Source organism: Hydra vulgaris, chromosome 05 (genome assembly GCF_038396675.1).
Source record: "Hydra vulgaris chromosome 05, alternate assembly HydraT2T_AEP".
In the NCBI taxonomy this organism is placed as follows: domain Eukaryota; kingdom Metazoa; phylum Cnidaria; class Hydrozoa; order Anthoathecata; family Hydridae; genus Hydra; species Hydra vulgaris.
The window spans coordinates 18,168,767-18,189,148 of NC_088924.1; the positions used below are offsets into that span (position 1 = coordinate 18,168,767).

General features: G+C 23.5%; 1 protein-coding gene across 2 annotated transcripts in view; it reads right to left on the reverse strand.

Annotated features, from left to right (window-relative positions):
* The window catches only part of LOC136080649 (uncharacterized), a 273,327-nt gene that overhangs the window by 60,177 nt on the left and 192,768 nt on the right, over positions 1–20,382 (reverse strand). For both annotated transcript variants that reach the window (XM_065797575.1, XM_065797576.1), the window contains 9 exons: positions 19,696–19,779; positions 17,259–17,501; positions 16,885–17,182; positions 15,478–15,705; positions 11,486–11,611; positions 10,963–11,127; positions 10,305–10,568; positions 7,933–8,661; positions 7,351–7,569 (listed from right to left, as the gene is read on the reverse strand). In XM_065797575.1, the coding sequence (XP_065653647.1) occupies positions 7,351–7,569; positions 7,933–8,661; positions 10,305–10,568; positions 10,963–11,127; positions 11,486–11,611; positions 15,478–15,705; positions 16,885–17,182; positions 17,259–17,501; positions 19,696–19,779 (2,356 nt within the window). The remainder of the gene's footprint in view (positions 1–7,350; positions 7,570–7,932; positions 8,662–10,304; positions 10,569–10,962; positions 11,128–11,485; positions 11,612–15,477; positions 15,706–16,884; positions 17,183–17,258; positions 17,502–19,695; positions 19,780–20,382) is intronic.

Genomic DNA, 20,382 nt, shown 5'->3' on the forward strand with positions numbered 1-20,382 from the left:
AGTACAAATATTTGTTTCAACTTTAATTTAGCTTGATTTGTACGGTTATTAGTAAAATAATTTGTTTTATATTTAGTTTCTACTTTGTTTAATTTATACATTTTATTCAAGTCATTTATTTTATATTCACTTTACAATTAAATTAATTTATATGTTTTAGTAAAATTATTTTTTTAGTTATTAGTTTAATTATATCAAATTTATATTTTATTTATGTTGTATGGTTTAGCGACATTGTTGATTACTTTTTTAGTTTATATTTATTTTAATTTAAAACAGTTTATTGAGATCATTCTACATTTTAGGAGAATCCAGGTAATTCTAGGAGAACCAAAAAAAAAAAATGGAGGAGGCAAGCTTCGACTAAATGACAATTTTATTGGTATGCATTTATTATTTAGATTTATTCAAAAAAAATTTAGTCTAAACATTTTTTTAAACATTTTCTTTAATATGAACACAATTTGTCTTAGCACTTGGGGATCCAGAACAAGATTGTTTGATAGTTTCTTTTTTTAAAAACAAATGTATTTTTAAATATCCTTAATTTAATATTTTTAATATGTTTGTATGAGTAAAAAAATAAATATTTATAGTTTATAAAATGTGTTTTCGTTTTTCTGTAATTTATAAGTAGTGTTATTTTGCGGTGTGTAAAACAAGATTGTTAACCTTATCAGCCAAGCTGTGAATCAAAGTTGTGGTGTTACTTGGCAGCATTTTTTGCAATGCGGTCTCAATTTCTTTTAATTATTTTTAATTTAAAACACTTATGTTTAAGAAATTTAAAACTAAGTATAAACTTTACTACAATTATTATAAACATTCTATACATTTTACTTAACATTTAAAATGTCTTTGTGTTATGTTCTTTTTTCCTTTTATTTAGTTCACCCTTGAGGTTCTGTCCTTCTTCATTATTTATGTTTAGTTTGTCTGCTGTTGAAATATAACTTAAATTTAATAAATTTTCATGATTTGACTTATTTCATTGATCATTAGCTAGCTGTTTAAGTAATAAAATTGATTTCAACACAAGATAAGAATAACTTTATTTTCTGGTAACACTACTAAACAGTTTTTTGTGATAATTAACATACTATTACTATTTTCACTTTTTTTTCTTTAAATTATTACATTTTTGTTAAATCTAACCTTATAATATATTATAACAAGTATCAAAATATTTTCAGATAATCTACAATATCACAACTGATAAGTTTAAGATTATTTCGAAAACTTATTTGAAATATTACTATTTAGAACTTATTTGGACTATTTAGATTATTACTATAAGATTTGTTATATATTATGTTTTAATATTAGTCACTACTTTATTTTTGCAATCAAATTTTATTAAATTTTCATAATAACTGATTATAATTTAAATTCAAATGATTTTATATTTTATGAAACATGGATTTAATATAGTAAATTTATATGATGTGAAATTTACTACTTTAATCATTAGTTAGAGAAAACAGTTAGAACAAGAACTAGAATTTTTCATAATCAGGGTAAAAATAACTTTGTTTACTGGTAACATTACTAAGCCAGTTTTTACAGATAATTGTGCTATAGCTACTTGTGCTAATATGTTTTTTTTTCGTTGTCATTAACAACAATGTTATGCATAATAATAATTTGATTTTGTCTTTTTCTTTTTTCAACACTTTAGAAACACTGTCTGTCTTTTTGTTAAAAATTTATTAATAAAGAGGAGCATTTTTGGAGACTATTAATAACACTTTGTTGTTAGCTCTTACATATTTCTTGGTACCAAATTGATCATGACCATGTATAAGGAATGTTTTATGAGTCAAATACTAATATACGATTTAATTATTCAAATTGTTTATTAACTAAAATTGATCTTCAAGATGATAAGCTGTGGTGTTACTTGGCAGCGTTTAGTGCTAAGCAACATTACTGATTTAGAGCTAAGTTGTGCTGCCCAGCCTATTTTTTTTAGTTCTGGAAACATTTAATTAAACAATACTGAAAATAATTAAGTCTGTTAATATTTAGCTTAATATAATGTGTACTTAAAAATATCTTATACTATGTGCTTGTTGAGATTTTTTGTGTTTATAGACAGCTCGGTTCACCTTACCGTAATTAATGAATTTTATTACTGGAACTAATCATTAATTAAAAGCAAAGAAAAAACTTTTTTCAATTAATTTAACTATCAACTTTCAATTAATTTAACTATTTTTCTAATGTTCCTTATTTATAGTCTTAAATTATTAGCATATCTGCAACACATCAATGTCTACATAGCTAATCACTAAAACTAAACTTACCATTGCCAAGAGGTTCTTAAAGGGATCCCCAAATGCAAGTTGTGTTTATATTTAAAAAAATGATTAAAATTTTTTTTGAATAAAACTAAATATTAAATGCATGCTAATAAATTTAAAATTGAATTTTTAGTCGAAGCTCGCCTTCTCCATTTTTTTTGTGGTTTTCTGAATCTGTATAATGTTAGCCACAATGTGCAAACTTGATAATTTATTTCATGTGTGTTTAATTCATAACAGTTTCGTTATATGATGTCATGGTAGAATTTCTTTTTAAAAAAAAATCTTTTTTTTTTTTTAAGATTAGTATTTTTTTCTCCCACAATCAAAAAAACAAATATTTGTATAACTATTTACTAAATCACAAAAAATATTTGATACATTTAAAAATAAACTAATATATGTTGCTTTTAGTCTTTATTAGTGGAACTTGTTTTTAGCAATCCTCAGGATGATTTTTAAATTATTGTAACTTTTGTATAGTTGTTTAGATTTTTTAAAATAGGCATTATTTCTTAAACGATTTTTGTGCCAGTATTATAAAATGTTATATTTCCTTTTTATAGAATATTATATTTAATTTGAATATTATATTTAATTTATCTAATGCCCTCTTATATCCTAATATCCTAATTAAGTTAAAATGTTAAATAAGATTTTTATGGTACATAAAAAGTCCTCCTACAAAAAAAGTTGTCTTTATATATTTTAGATCTTATCAATCTTTTTTTTAAGCAATCAGACTTTTTTTTCTACACTCATGTAGCCGATTATCACTATGTTTTTTTTTCTATCAAATGATGTTTTAATTATTAATTCATTTGGGTCAATGACAGTATAAAGTATCTTTATATAAAGTTTGCAACTAGAATAAGTAAGTCTAGTCACTAGTGGAACATAATTAGTTGTAAATGACTAAGAGAAAAGTAGTGATTATATTAGATAAAGTATTAGTGTACTAATTATACTATTTTGAACAGATGTTCAGTGTTATATCAGATAATTAAGAGAAGAAAATGGGATCAGTATTATCAGTCTTTTTACTAAATAAAAATTGTTTGCTTTATATTTATATTGTTTTGGAAGCCAGCCAAAATCATGACACAGTTATACATATTTTGTGATTATTTTTTGCAGCAAAAGCAAAAGACAAGGCAGTATGATTCAATTTCTTGTTTTATATTTAGTTTAGATGTTTTAATACAGTTGTTGGTTTTACATTTAGTTTACATTTAGCTAATATGGTTTAGTACGATTCTTTGTTTTTTATTTATATTATAACTAACTTTTGTATATTTTAGTACAATATTCGTTTTAACTTTAACTTGGTTTGATTTGTACGGTTATTAGTAAAATAATTTATTTTATATTTAGTTTCTACTTTGTTTAATTTATACATTTTATTCAAGTCATTCGTTTTACATTCACTTTACAATTAAATTAATTTATATGTTTTAGTAAAATTATTTTTTTAGTTATTAGTTTAATTATATCAAATTTATATTTTATTTATGTTGTATGGTTTAGCGACATTGTTGATTACTTTTTTAGTTTATATTTATTTTAATTTAAAACAGTTTATTGAAATTTTTCATTCTACATTTTAGGAGATTCCAGGCAATTCTAGGAGAGCCAAAAAAAAAATGGAGGAGGCGAGCTTCGACTAAATGACAATTTTATTGGTATGCATTTATTTTTTAGATTTATTCAAAAAAAATTTAGTCTAACCATTTTTTTAAACATTTTCTTTAATATGAACACAATTTGTCTTAGCACTTGGGGATATCTTTAAGTAGGATAAACTGCTTAAATAAAGACTGTGTGTTCCAGAACAAAATTGTTTGATAATTTTTTTTTTTAAAACAAATGTATTTTTAAATGTCCTTAATTTAATATTTTTGATATGTTTGTATGTGTAAAATAATAAATATTTATAGTTTATAAAATGTGTTTTCTTTTTTCTGTAATTTATAAGTATATATATTTATAAGTGTTATTTTGGGGTGTGTAAAGCAAGATTGTTAACCTTATCAGTCAAGCGGTGAAACAAAGTTGTCGTGTTATTTGGCAGCATTTTTTGCAAGGTGGTCTCAATTTCTGTTAATTGTTTTTAATTCAAAACACTTATGTTTAAGAAGTTTAAAACTAAGTATAAACTTTACTACAATTATTATAAACATTCTATACATTTTACTTAACATTTAAAATGTCTTTGTGTTATGTTCTTTTTTCCTTTTTTTTAAGTTCATCCTTGAGGTTCTGTCCTTCTTCATTATTTATGTTTAGTTTGTCTGCTGTTGAAATATAATTTAAATTTAATAAATTTTCATGATTTGAAATTTACTTTATTGATCGTTAGCTATCTGTTCAAGTAAGAAAATTTAATACAGCACAAGATAAGAAAAACTTTGTTTTCTGGTATTACTAAACTAGTTTTAACTAAATTACTGGTACTACTAAACAGTTTTTTGTACTGGTGTGACTACTGGTATAACTAAAATACTGGTACTAACTGGTATAACTAAATTACTGGTATAACTAAAACTGGTATAATTAAATTACTGGTACTACTAAACAGCTTTTTCTGATAATTAACATACTATTACTATTTTCACTTTTTTTTCTTTAAATTATTACATTTTTGTTAAATCTAACCTTATAATATATTATAACAAGTATCAAAATATTTTCAGATAATCTAATATCAATTATAATATATTATTAACATTCTATACATTGTATTTAACATTTAAAATGTCTTTGTATTATGTTCTTTTTTCCTTTATTTTAGTTTATCCTTGAGGTTCTGTCCTTCTTCATTATTTATGTTTAGTTTGTCTGCTGTTGAAATATGATTTAAATTTAGTAAATTTTTATGATTTGAAATTTACTTTATTGATCATTTAGGTAGAGCAGTTTAGGTAATAAAATTGAATTCAAGATAAGAATAACTTTGTTTTCTGGTAACACTACTAAACAGTTTTTTGTGATAATTAACATACTATTACTATTTTCACTTTTTTTTCTTTAAATTATTACATTTTTGTTAAATCTAACCTTATAATATATTATAACAAGTATCAAAATATTTTCAGATAATCTACAATATCACAACTGATAAGTTTAAGATTATTTCGAAAACTTATTTGAAATATTACTATTTAGAACTTATTTGGACTATTTAGATTATTACTATAAGATTTGTTATATATTATGTTTTAATATTAGTCACTACTTTATTTTTGCAATCAAATTTTATTAAATTTTCATAATAACTGATTATAATTTAAATTCAAATGATTTTATATTTTATGAAACATGGATTTAATATAGTAAATTTATATGATGTGAAATTTACTACTTTAATCATTAGTTAGAGAAAACAGTTAGAACAAGAACTAGAATTTTTCATAATCAGGGTAAAAATAACTTTGTTTACTGGTAACATTACTAAGCCAGTTTTTACAGATAATTGTGCTATAGCTACTTGTGCTAATATGTTTTTTTTTCGTTGTCATTAACAACAATGTTATGCATAATAATAATTTGATTTTGTCTTTTTCTTTTTTCAACACTTTAGAAACACTGTCTGTCTTTTTGTTAAAAATTTATTAATAAAGAGGAGCATTTTTGGAGACTATTAATAACACTTTGTTGTTAGCTCTTACATATTTCTTGGTACCAAATTGATCATGACCATGTATAAGAAATGTTTTAATATATGATTTAATTATTCAAATTGTTTATTAAGTAAAATTGTTCTTCAAGATGATAAGCTGTGGCGTTACTTGGCAGCGTTTAGTACTAAGCAACATTACTGATTTAGAGCTAGGTTGTGCTGCCTAGCCTATTTATTTTAGTTCTGGAAACATTTAATTAAACAATACTGTAATGTGTACTTAAAAATATCTTATGCTATGTGCTTGCTGTGATTTTTTGTGTTTATAGACAGCTCGGTTCACCTTACCATAATTACTGAATTTTATTACTGGAACTAATCATTTATTAAAAGCAAAGAAAAAACTTTTTTCAATCAACTTAACTATCAAGTATTGTATGTTTTAAACTTTATCTTCAGAACTGGATAAATTTGGATTTCTTACATATTTTATACATAAAAACTTCATTTTTTAAGTTGATAAACATTTATTGCAAAGTGTGTCAATAAACAAATTTTTTCTTAAAAAATTTTGTGTTTATTTTTATACAATTATTCTTTTACACCACATTTTCATATAAAAAAGTTGACATAGCCTATTTTGATAGTATAATCCCAATTTTTATTGTAGATAAAAAAAAAAAATTAAACTTTTTCATAAATGTAATAACTAATAATTGCTGAAAGCCAAATAACTTTTTTTTTTTAAACATCTTCACCTCCAACAAGTTGCAAGCAACCACTATTAGAGTTGAAAGTTACTGGAAGAGAAAAGATGAAGTTTATAAAGCAAGATAACAATTAACAGACAACTTGCAAATTATATGAATCAGGAAAACAAGATGAAGGGAGTGAATTCCAAAAATCTTATGTTTGATGATAAAAACTAATTTTTGGAGCAGTTAAAAACAGTCACAGAAAAAGAATGAGACTAAATTAAATGATGAGTAACAAGAGAATGATTTTTAGTAGATGGCATATTAGCTATTTAGAACAGTGCTCATTATAATATTTATAGAAAAGAGAAAGAAATAATACAATAACACATGTTGCTTACTGCTTGTTGTTAGAGCTTTATCTGATTTAAAGTTATAATGTAAAGTTATAGCTTGGCTATAACAATAAAAATTTCCAGTAGACACAGATGTTCATTGATGCCTAGATCAACTAAATAGATTATATGATAGATAAACTTGCATTTTAATAAATTTTTCAAATAATATATTTAATTATTTATTTACTAACAACAACTAATTTACTAATAATACACTACTAATAATAACTTATTTACTAATAACACATGTTGCTTACTGCTAGTTGTTATTGTTAGTTATTATCATGTAATTTTAATTATAAATCATTGGAAGTATTAAAAAAATGAAAATTTACCTTTGAAATATCTTGTCTATCTAATCTTCTTGTAATTAACAGTCCAAGCAACCATAATGAAATTATTGTTATAACTGTTACAAGTAATACAAACCCATTTTTAATTTTTGATATGGAAAGTGTCGGTAGACGATTTGGAGCAACAAAAAATCCGCCAAAAGTTGTCAAATGATTGCATTTACATTTGGTCATTAAAAAACTTGTGTGATCAACATCAAGCTATAATAATTATTAATATATTTTAGTTCATAAGAAAATAAGTATGAGAAAAAAAAATGAAGTTAAACAAGCAACACAATTAAAATATTTTTTGAATTGGTTTTTTTTAATAAAACATGATACTAATAAAAGATGAAGCTTTTAAAATAATACTAACAAAATAAACTTTAAACCCCAACTTTAACTTTAATTGATTCAAATATATTTGATTAAAGCAAAAAAAGAAGATGAAAAAATTTTCTTTGCCAAAATATTAAAAAAAACTTAAAAACTTTACAATTGTTCATTATTACTGTTTCTGTGAATTTTTTTTAATTTCAGTTTTTCATTAGTTTCTAAATTTTAAATAAAAATTTAACATGCCTGACATCCATCTGACATCCATCTATTTGCATCTTCATTCCAGTAATTACATTCAACACAAAATGATCTCATTTCATATTCAAATTTCCCAAAATACTCTGTCTCATCAAAATTATATGAATTCTGAACCATCTTTTTAGCTGGCATTGCACCAGAATACAAAAACATAAGATGTAGCACACTTTTGTTTAACAATGAGTATGTTGAATTGTCAAAATTCCATAACATTATTGCACCATCAGCAAGAAGTAAAACATCTTGATTTCTTTGTAAAACTCTACTAGAATCTTTATTTATTTTTTTGCTAATGTTCAATATTGCTGTATCGGTTACATGGTTGTTTTTTGTCATGACAACACCCTGTTTGACAGAAATATTGAGCATAATGTCATAATCAAGTTTTGTTGCAACTTTTCCATATTGAATATAAACAATAAGATTTGTTAAATTATTTTCATCATTTTTGAAAATAAACTTTAAAAGCAGCTTACAGCCTGATGCTATTGAAAGAGTAACTTGGTATGCATCATTAGGCATAGATAAAGATATATTTTCTCCATTCATTGTTTCAGGTTTATTTTTTATTGAAATGTTTATTGACTGAGAGCTGTTACTTACTTTTATTGGATGACCATTAGAATCAGAAAAAAAAAGGCTTTGAGTTTCTGTACGAATGTTTTGAGATCGATCAGTATCCCATGTGTAAACAACATCTTTCATTCTGACATTCTAAATGACAAAAACATAAATCTTTTAAGAGAAGTCATGAAGTTTTTAACTATAAAAATAAGATCAGTACAATTGTACCAACCTTAACCTGCAGAAAATGTCATAACATCATAATGAAATTATTATCTATAGAGGTTCAATACATAACTTGATGCATGTATGTATGTATGTATGTATGTATGTATGTATGTATGTATGTATGTATGTATGTATGTATGTATGTATGTATGTATGTATGTATGCATGTATGAATGTGTGTATGTAATTATACATATATTAAGCCTTCCCGGGAAGCGCGTGCAATCGCAACTTTGTTTGTCCACATTTAAAGTAATTTTTTTAGACTAACTGACCACAGCAGTTTGCATCTTTTAACTTATAAAGTGTTTCAATAATTTGCGGCAAAAAGCTAAACTTTTTTACTAAGAAAAAAAAAAAAATTCTTAAATAAGGAAACATATTTGTAACAAAGTTGTTGTTGGAAAAAAATCTTTTATAACAATTTAACATTAATTGAAAATTTTGATATGCAATTCATTCACGATTTTTATCAGCCTATATAATTAAGAAACTAAATTGCTATGTACGCTAGAACTATAAGAAATTTAATTTTTTTTCTTATGTATATTTGTTTACAATTTTTATTTGATTTTATGTCTTTTCGCTTTTATACATTTGACGCTTTTTTCAATACTTATATAATAGAAAACCAAGAAAATAAATTGTTATTTATTTGTAAAAAAATTATTTGAATAATAAATTTTTTTAATGACGGAATAAGTTAAGTAAAAGAATAACTTTTTTAATAAATGTATTTACCACATTTGATGCATGTATGAAATTGTTTCTTTATATTGCCTAATTTCTAATGTTAATACAAATTACTGGGATAATGAACATAACGATTTCTAAAAATTTCGTTAAGAAAGTTTAATAAATTAACGATGCAGAAAATTTTACAGCATCGTTTTAATTTTTACATGAAAAACTTGTGAAAAATTTTTTTTTTTACAAATAAACAGCATTAAGTTCTTTTGCTTTCCTGTCCATTGATAAAAACAGTAAAGTTTAGCAAAGACATTTGAAAAACAAATTTTAAAACTGTATGTGTTTCTAGCACAATTTATTGAGTATTTTCTTTATATGCTGACTGAAAAAAGTTGCAAAAAAATTGTTAATCAAAAAATATTTTTAATTTTGTTATATTTTTATCTACTTTCTACCTCGACTTGTATCAATTTTGGTAGTGGAAAATAACAAATACTCTAAAAATAAGAAAACAAAAACAGTAAACATTTAGTTATATTATTTTTTTGACAACTGTTTTCTTTTTTTTTTATTTATAATTTTTTTTTAGCTCATTTTATTTAGATTTTCTATTTCGTATCGTCTTTGGTTCTTTTCCTTGAGAATTGCTGATTTATTCTTTAGTTTTAATAGCTTTATTTTGCCGGGAATTCTTTTAAAACGCTTAGTTTATAAAAATGTGGTTAGGTTGTCTAAAAAAATTACTTTAGGCATGGACATACAAGGCATGCGGCTGCACGCGCTTCCTGGGAAGGTTTGATGTATATATATATATATAAACACAAAATAAAAATCTAGAGACTAAATACTCAAACCAATTCAGCTGAAAAACTTACATGAATTGAAATTTGTGAATTTTGTAAAGACTCATTAAACAATTCCTTAGAATCTGGTAAAGAAAAACCACCACCAGATGAACCAATAAAACTGCTATTTAAACCAATAAAAATATCTTTTTTTAACAAAAAATCAAGCTGCTTTGTTTCGCCAACTGTTATATTTTCACCTGGAACTTTGAATGATTGTACTGCTATTAAATAGTTTTCCATAGATTTTATTAGCTGTGATTTTACTAATTGTGACTCTATTTTTTCATCTTGCTAAATTTATTAAAACATTAATTCTTAAAATTAAAAGGTAATAAATATTCACAGATAATTATCATGTGAAAACAATAAAATTCAATTGTAACATTATTTTCATTATTATTTCAGGGTTAAATAAAATTGATTTATAGCTTTGGAAATATTTCAAATTATTCAGAAGTAGTAAACTTGTAATACTTTAGCCATTTTTATTTTTACGTCTGTTAAAAACTTGAAATAAACTAATGAGTCAGTTAAGCAATCACAAAATTAAATTTTCCCTGAAATATTTTCAGTAATTAAACAATTGGTATCTTTTTTATTTGTATAAACATATTTTTCTGATAAAATATTCAATAACAAAAAATAACAAATGAAACACTCAAATAACAAAAAATACTATATTTACTTGCAAGTGATTTAATGATGGTGTCGGAGCAGTAAGTTGCAGCAAGTTAGAGAGTGAATTTACAAATGACTGAGACATAGTCTCAAATTTTTCTGCACCAAAACTTTTCAGATGTTTTTTAGTGAATAATCTAGCTAGTTTATCTACTATAGATGCTGCTTGGTTCTAAAAAATAATTTAATTTAAATAATTTAAAAGTTTTCTATATTTTTTTTAACATTTTCTGTGCCATGCTAATACAAAAAAGATTTTAATAACCAAAAAATTTGCTTAGTTTACTACTCTCTTGTTTGATAAAAAATAATTTGAAGCATCAGACTAATTGCATTTTATGCAAACTATTTTTTAACTTATCTTTTCAAAATATAAATAACACCAAAATTTATATGTTTTATAATATTTAAAACAATATTTTAGAATATATACATTTATTTACTAAAATACCTAAATTTTTGGTTTTAAATTATTCAAGAAAACCAAAAAAAACAAACTTTCTATTGACTAAATTTTATTAACAAAATACCTGAGCATGAGGAACAATTTCTAATGGGTTTTGTGTTGTAACAACTAAAGCATCACTTATTGATTTAAAAGAATTCAAGTCATCAAGCAACATATTGCTCATTAAATCAATTAATTGTGTGCGTAACTAAAAATCATAACAAATATTTTTACAATTATATACATACACATCATTATAAAAGAGCATTTAATTTTTCATAAAACATTTTAACTTATGAAATATTTAATAGAAAAAAACAATTTTTTGATGTTGTTGCTGTAATAAACTAGGTACACTTTTATATATGTACACTGCCTATATATGTACATATATAGCTAATATACATATGTACTGTGTGCATCTTTTTACTACCTTTCCAATCAAAATCTTTTATGAAGGCACACCTATTTTAATAAAATAAATATATAATAGGGGTGATTTCAATTTTAAATATAATATTTTAAAAGAGCTGCGGATTCAGATCTGCACAGTACTAATTTATTCTAAAGACTTATTTTGGAAGTGTGCGCCAAATCAAGAAATTTTATCAGAATATACTTAAAAAAAAAAAAATTAAGAGATAATCAATAGTCAAGAGATTATGAGGTTATCAAGAGATAATCAATAAATCTTTTTAATATCTAATAAATATTTATTCAAACAAATAACCATATAACATTACCACTAGAAAACTCAGTATCACAAAAAAATATATATAAATGATGCTGATTGTACTTATAACAATACATTTAAATTAAATATCTAATTAAAGTATAAAAAATTGTTTAGCCATATTAGTTTCCATATTTTTGATTATTTTATATTGAGTATTAAAAATTGTTAAAAAAAAAAACATATAAAAAATAAACGATTGCATTTGATGTTCATTTACACAACATACCATATATTTACAATATGTTTACCATATAACCATATGTTACATATTATCAATTAACAATATCTACATACTACAATATGTTTACCATATAACCATATGTTTACCATGTTACCATATGTTTACATTAATAACAATAAGACATTAATACTGTTCTACAGAGTTTGCTGAAATCAGCCAATAGAAAAAATACCAATATTCAAATAAATTCAACTCACTTCAAATGAATAAAAAAATTTAATAAAATGTGACCAACAATTATAAGACAAAAAACAAAACAAATATTTAAAATTCATAAAAAAACTATTTACTTTTTTTTTTAATTACTTGTTTCTAGGGCAAAAACTCATGGTGAGGCCATTTAATCATATTTAATCTTGGCTCTCTTTTTTATTCTTTCCTTATAGTTTATATAAATTTATAGACATATTTTTCTTATTAAATAAACTTTAATACTTCATTTCTTCAATACTTATATATATATAATTATATAATATTATAAATAATTATGTATCGATATGTAAGTACTTTTGTTCTTTAAGATTTTAAACAAATTTCTTGCATTAAAAACAAAACCTAAAACAAATAAACATGTGTAGAACTTGATATAATGATGTTTATATATTTAAAAATTTTAAAAATTACATTGTTACACTATATTAAAACCTAAAGGGATCTCAAAGTGCTGAGACAAGTTGTGTTTATATTAAAGAGAATGATAAAAAAAAAAATGTTTGGCCAGAATTTTTTTAAGTAAAACAAAATAATAAAAGTATAACAAGGAAAACAAACTTTGTTGTTTTACTCAAAGCTTGCCGTTTCTATGTTAGCCAGTTCTTTAAAGTCTTTTAAATATACACCACATTCTACAAACTTTATAATTTATTTAAGGGTGTTTAATTCCAAAGAGTTTTAGTAAATGACGTCATTGCAGAAATTTTTTTTTTTTTGAATCAATATTATTTGTTTTTGTTTTATTTGTTTTTAAAACAAGCGTTTATTATCAACTGTATGACTTTGCTATAAATTTTAAAGAAAGCTAAACAAAAAAATGTTTTTTTAAAGAGCGCCAGAACCAAATAAAATTAAGATTTTTATATTAAAATATAATGTATTGCTACACTTTTTTTTTAATCTTGACCAATAATTGTTAAATTTTAAAAATAAAATAATTTTACAGAATAACTTTCATTAAATATATTCTCGCATGATTAAAATAGAATTTCGAGAATATTTGAACCCAATGAAAAGTGTAGCAAATAAATGCTGTTAAATAAACTTTGTAAAGTTAACTCTTTCGCTATCACCCGTTTAAACAAAAATCTTTACAATACAACCACATATTTTTTTGAATAAAATTTGGACAATTTGAATCAATTGACAATTGATTAAAATTCGAATAGTAAATCTCTTTAAAAGCATAACAAACTATATATCTACTATAAACTATATATAGAAAACTAAACAAATGAATTTCTTAATTAAATAAGTTTTTAACACACATCATTGAACAATAAAAAATGTGTTTAAAACCATTGTTTTTATAAATAGTAACTAAAAGATTTAGTCCAAAACAAAACTCATTTTATAATAAGAATGTTTTTCTTCAAGACATTTGTAATTGCTTAGCCAAATACTTATACTTTTCTACAAATTAAATTTTATAGCGCTAGCGCTGCTGTATTTTAGAACTAAAATTAAAGAAGTTTTTTCTTATCAAGGATTATACAAGATTTTTTAACTTTTTGTCAACTTTTTATAATAACACAATATGGTTTTTATTTGTTCTTAATTATGTAGAGAATTAAACCTTAAGAACAAACAAATTGTGTGTCGAGAGTGAAAATTTATGGACAAAACAAGATAAATTGTGAAGCATACTCGAAAGCTGCTACCAGCAGTTTGCGATCAAAATTTTAAAAAATCAAAAGCTGCTTTCAGTAGTTTGCGGTAGTGTTAAATAATGCAAAATTACTTTTTTAACAGAACCTTAATAAGGATAATAATCATTTAATAACAATAAATACAACACAAAAATAATTTATAGCAATAGATGAGCTTAAAATATCTGAAATACTTTATTCATACTTTTAATGCGAACTTTGCAAAATTTAGAAAATAAAATAACTAAAGAAATTATATAGTAATTTATGATGAAAATTATATAGTAATATAGAAATTATATAGTAATTTATGATGAAAACTTTTATAAATTAATAAGTAATTAAACAAATTCTTAAGTACTCTATAATTAAAAAAAAAAATCTATAATTTGATAAAAAAAAGAATTTTTAGATATCTCATAGAAATTCTTCAATCATGTCATTTACTAAAACTCTTTGGAATTAAACACCCTTGAATAAATTATAAAGTCTGTAGATTGCGGCGTATATTTTAAAGACTTTGAGAAACTGACTAACATGGAGACAGTGAGCTTCAAGTAAAACAACAAAGTTTGTTTTCCTTGGTATACCTTTATTATTTTGTTTTACTTAAAAAAAATTCTGCCCAAACATTTTTTTTTATCATTCTCTTTAATATGAACACAACTTGTCTTGGCACATTGGAATCCCTCTAAGTCATATTTTTTGATTTAGCTTTTATATTATGTTATCTTAATATAGTAATAAAGTTAATATAGTAATAAAGACAAAAAAAGTATGAAAAATAAAATTTATTAGTACTAAAACTTTAATTAAACCCTAAAAAAAAAAAAACAATAATTTGAAATTTATCAAAAATTTTGAAAATAACTTTATTTTGTTGTCTACTAAAGCATTTTTTCAACAGATTGTTTAACTGAACATATCATTTTGAAAAGGGCACAGGCCTATTAATTAAAACTTTTCAAAACCAACAAAAACATGATTTTTATTAAAATAATGTCTACGCTGCTAAAAAAATTAAACATAGAAGTAAATAAAAAAAGAGTGTTTATAACTTATGTAACTTTTATTTTCATAAAAAAAATTAATCATACAAAAATTTTTAATTTAAATTTATAAACTAACTGTTAAAAGTTGTGGACTTTTTTAAAATGACAGGTTTAATTGTAAATGTTAAACATGTGCTTTGTAAAAAATATCTATTAGATAAAACTGTACATATAAACTCGTACTTCTTGTAAACCTGACAATTCTTGCTGCTTTTGTTGTTTTAAAATATCTTCATCAACAATACCAAATAATTCATTAGCAGATGATGCAGAGTTATTATATTGATTTGCAAAGTTTTTGTTTATATTATTGCTGACTGCTTGAACAAGATTAGCGATACTTTGTGTATCATTAAGATTGATGTTAGCTATCAAGCTTTTGAAATTTGATGGTTTATTGTTTGGGTACACCTATATATGTAAACAATTAAAAAGAAAAATTTAAACTATTATTAAATTAATATTTTATAAATAAAAACATGTTTTGAAAGATTTTATTTATATTTACATGAAAATGTTCCTTAAATACTTTTTAAAAGTTGTATTTGAAAAACTATGACATTTAACAGCATTTTTTAATAATATAGATATACATTTAAAAGACTTATTCATTTAGTATAAAAACAAAATATTAATTACAAAAAAATACTTAAAAATATTTTGCTTTGTATATATCAAATTAGTTTATTTTATCTTTCATTTTAATAATGGTAATTAAAGATCAAACAAAATGCATAATTTACTTCTTTTATGTTAATAGATATATTGTTAATGTACATATAAGCACATGTTTGTTATATATAATATATGGTAATGTATGAAATATATATATATATATATATATATATATATATATATATATATATATATATATATATATATATATATATATATATACATATAATATATGAAAAACTTTTAATTTTTATTGAATTTAACTTATTTTCTTAACAAAGAAGTTGTTATAAATACATATTAATCTTTTGATTAGTATTTTTTCTTTATTACTTTCTTTTTCTTTTATTTCAATTCACTTTAACATATTTTACACTAATAAATTCCTACTTATTTATTCATAACTAAGAGTGATATTAGCAATGATACTAATTTATTCCTACTATTTTATTCATCAATAAGTGTGGTATTAGCAAACTTTTTGCCACCGTAATTAAAGAGCTTAAACTTTTATCCTACTGGTTCAAATCCAATAAATTAACATTAAATACTGACAAAACTAAATGGACTCTTTTTCATTCGCTTAGGAAAAAAAATGTATACCTTCAAACTTGCCTCAAAGCTTTTAAATAAATAAAACTAGTTGAAACTGGTTATTTAAAACTCTTGAAACTGGTTGAAACTGGTTATTTAAAACTCTTGAAACTGGTTGAAACTGGTTATTTAAAACTCTTGAAACTGGTTGAAAATGGTTGTTTAAAACTCTTCTAGTTAAATAATGCTGTTTTAAAATCAAACAAAATTCAAAAGTTTCTATATTGAGTTTTACATTTATGTTCTAATACTACATCATTTTTAAGGTCCCCATCATTACCCAGTTTTAGTATAAGTTTTTAAAAATTCATAAATGTTAACCTTAATATATAGATAATTTTCTGTGTATGCTTGGTACTTTCCAATCACTTTTATAATGATTCTGATTTTGAAATCGTTGTTCTCATCACCTGGACCCATTACAAAGTTTATTAAATTTGATTGGTCAGTAGTATCTGCATTTAATATGGGATAGTCTATTGAGGTTACACTGCTAAGTTTTATTTGCTGTGACTGACCATTATCATAATAAAAAGCATAGCGAAGCAATCCATCAGAATCTCTCCATCCATCACAAATAAGTATAAACTTTGTTTCAAGGGCAATTCCTTCTGCTGGGCTGTTAAAAACAATTTATAAAAATAAAAATATCTTGAACCTTAACAACATGAAATTCATATAAAAACTCTACTTACTTGATTATGCAATATCCTGGAGTAGGAAGAGAACATGTTGACTTTTTAAACTTTAATTTAACTTTTTTGACAGAGTTTGCATAACCAACCATCAAAGTAAATGTGTAGTTTTTTGATTCAAGAAGAATATCTTTATTAATTACAAGACTAGGGATTAAAAACCCTGTAGAAGTAGCATTTTGAACAGAAAGTTCTGCTGGAAAATTTCCTTCATCATCTTCTATAGTCCAATTTGCCTCTAATCTAAAAATCAAAGCTTTTCAATTATTTAGCAATAATGTAGTATTGTGTCAATTTGTTTCACCGTATTTTGAGCTTATTCTTTATAAAATTTAAGAAAAAAATGTGTTCGTAATTTATTACTGCATATATTATTTGTGCTAATACCATCTGTCATAGTTCCCAAACATATTTACAGAGCTGTGTCATTTAAAGAGTTTTGATTTTTAGAAATTTTTATATTTTGAGTACAAAATGCACCATTTTGTATTACTTCATTGTTATTTCTTTGCTTAAAATATAGATTTTAAAATCACAATTGTAGTTTAACAGTATTGCATTTGAAATAACACATTTAAATAACTTTGATTATTTTCAATATTATATAAATGGTTATATAAATCTGAAATAAAAAAAGTTAAATGTTTAATTTTGATTGATTTTCATTATGAACTTTAAAAAATTTTCTCAACAATTGCATCACATAAATTAATAAATAAGTAAAGAGGCATATTTTAATGCAAACAAATGCACATTTAATTAATAAATTGAACATTTAATTCAAATAACTATTGAAAAAACTCCTTTACCACAACAGTTAAGAAGGCTATTTGACTATTATACTAAAATATATGTGGTAGTGGTGAAGTGATATAGTGTTTGCTTCATAAGCGAGAGGTTTTAAGTTCAATCCCCACCACGTCCCTGATAGTATCGCATTCAACTTGTTTCTCCGCGCAGCAGCTTTGTTCGTCAAGGTTCGTGTTTCGGAGTTATAGAGTAAAGAGAGGGTTATAACTACAATTAAGTAGCCTCCTCGTCTCTAGTGGCCTTCTGGGCCTTGGGAAGATGAGTTAACAAAAAAAACAAAACAAAAACTTAATGTTTTACTTCCAAAGTTTAAAAAAAAAGGTTTTTTTAAAACTTTTTGTTATAGGTGACCAAGAAAACATAACGGTCTTCTTACAGAACACCGCAAAAGAGCATTTACTAAGGAAGTTCACCTCTCTTTCCTTACAAATGGCAATAAATATGCCCAGAGCTCATTTTGAATCCTGGATCTCTTGCTGCTAAAGCAAGCACTCTAACCACTGCTTTACAGCTGGATTAATTAAATTTTTTGCTCACTTATAGCTTAGTAGTTTTATTGGATAAAAAAAAACTTTTACACATTGTGTACAACAATTGTATAATTAAATTAGTAAAAATTGTATAACTAGTAACTGTATAATTAGGTATTAATTAATATAATTATGTATTAATAAATTTTAGAGATTTCTTTGTCTACAACATTGAGCCTTTATTATAATTTGTGCAATCAGTGTAAATGATGAAATATTATATATTTTTATATTGAAGTATTTTTTATTTATTTTTTATTGAAATATTTTGTAGCGTAAAGTTATTATTTTTAAAAATAACAGTAATTCTTTTCCAAACCTTTTAAATCAACATAAATGAGATTTAACTGTATTTAATAAATAACTTTAATAGTTAAATAAAAACTAAATTAAAAATAAAACTAAATAATTGTAATAAAGAAGCATGTCCTACTTTATTATCTTTTTGCCCATATTCACGCCAAGCCAATTGTGTTTAGATATTTGCACCAAGGAATTGTTAGTTACTTAAAGGATTATCTATCAAAAAATCTAAGCCCGATCAGCTTGGCATCATAATTATCTGGCAATTTATATATATATATATATATATTATATATATTTTTTTGTTTATATATATAATTTTTTTTTTCTTGAGTTAAAAATTATTTTTAAGTTGTTAAGCGTAGTTTTATATTGTTTTCTAACATCCTTGAGCGTAAATATGTGTTTAAAAAAAAGGCCAAAAATGTATGTAATTTAGACATACTCTTTTACACAACAAGTATATATTGATGTATATATGGTATACATGCATATGTATACAGAATACATAGATAATTAAGCAGTATATATTGATAAACATACACTATCAATTTATACATATACAGCATACATTGATACACATACAGTTTATATTGATATATATATACAGTATGCATTGACATGTATGCAGTATACATCGATATATAAGCATTATACATATATATATATATATATATATATATATATGCAGCATACATTGATATGTAAACAGATATATATTAATACATAAACAATATACATTGATAACATTCACTAAGAATTGGAATTTATGGTAAATATAAAAGCTTATGTACCTTTGATAGCCACAATCTTCACAGTCAAATGAATATATCATGCGCTCTTTAAAATTCAGTTTAGTATTGCAGTTAGATATGCACCTAGTTATTAAACATTAAGTTATATTTTGTTTGCTAAATTCAAATAAAATATATATTAAACTAAAATTTTTTTTTCAAAAAACCATAAAAACAAAGAATAAAATTAAGAAGTGCAAAAGTAGAAAAAAACCTTTATTGCTTCAAAAAGTTTAAAAGCATTAAGTAAAATAGTATGGTAATAAAGTTGAATTATTGTGAACAAAAAAAAATTATCTATATTTCTACATTCATTATTTATACATAAGTGCATAACATGAAAAATAGCAGGATAAAGATTGAGGTCAGTATAAAAGTTTATACACAAAGGTCTTACCATAAAACATAAATACAAGGATGGCAAATTTTTGCCAACCTCAAACACTTTTAACTCAGCAGTTTGGTCAGCATTGCTAAATGCCGACCCTAATTCTGGTTATTACCAATTTAAAGGTTATTTTTGAAACTAATATGTTTTTAAGTCTATTTTTCCAATGAATTAACTATGTAACTAAGGAAAAAAGTTCATTTTTGCATTCTCAATAAAAGCTAATCACTAAACAAAATAATTGTTATAATAATAGGGGCAGTAAAATTGTGATTTTTTTAAAAAAAAATACTTTTAAA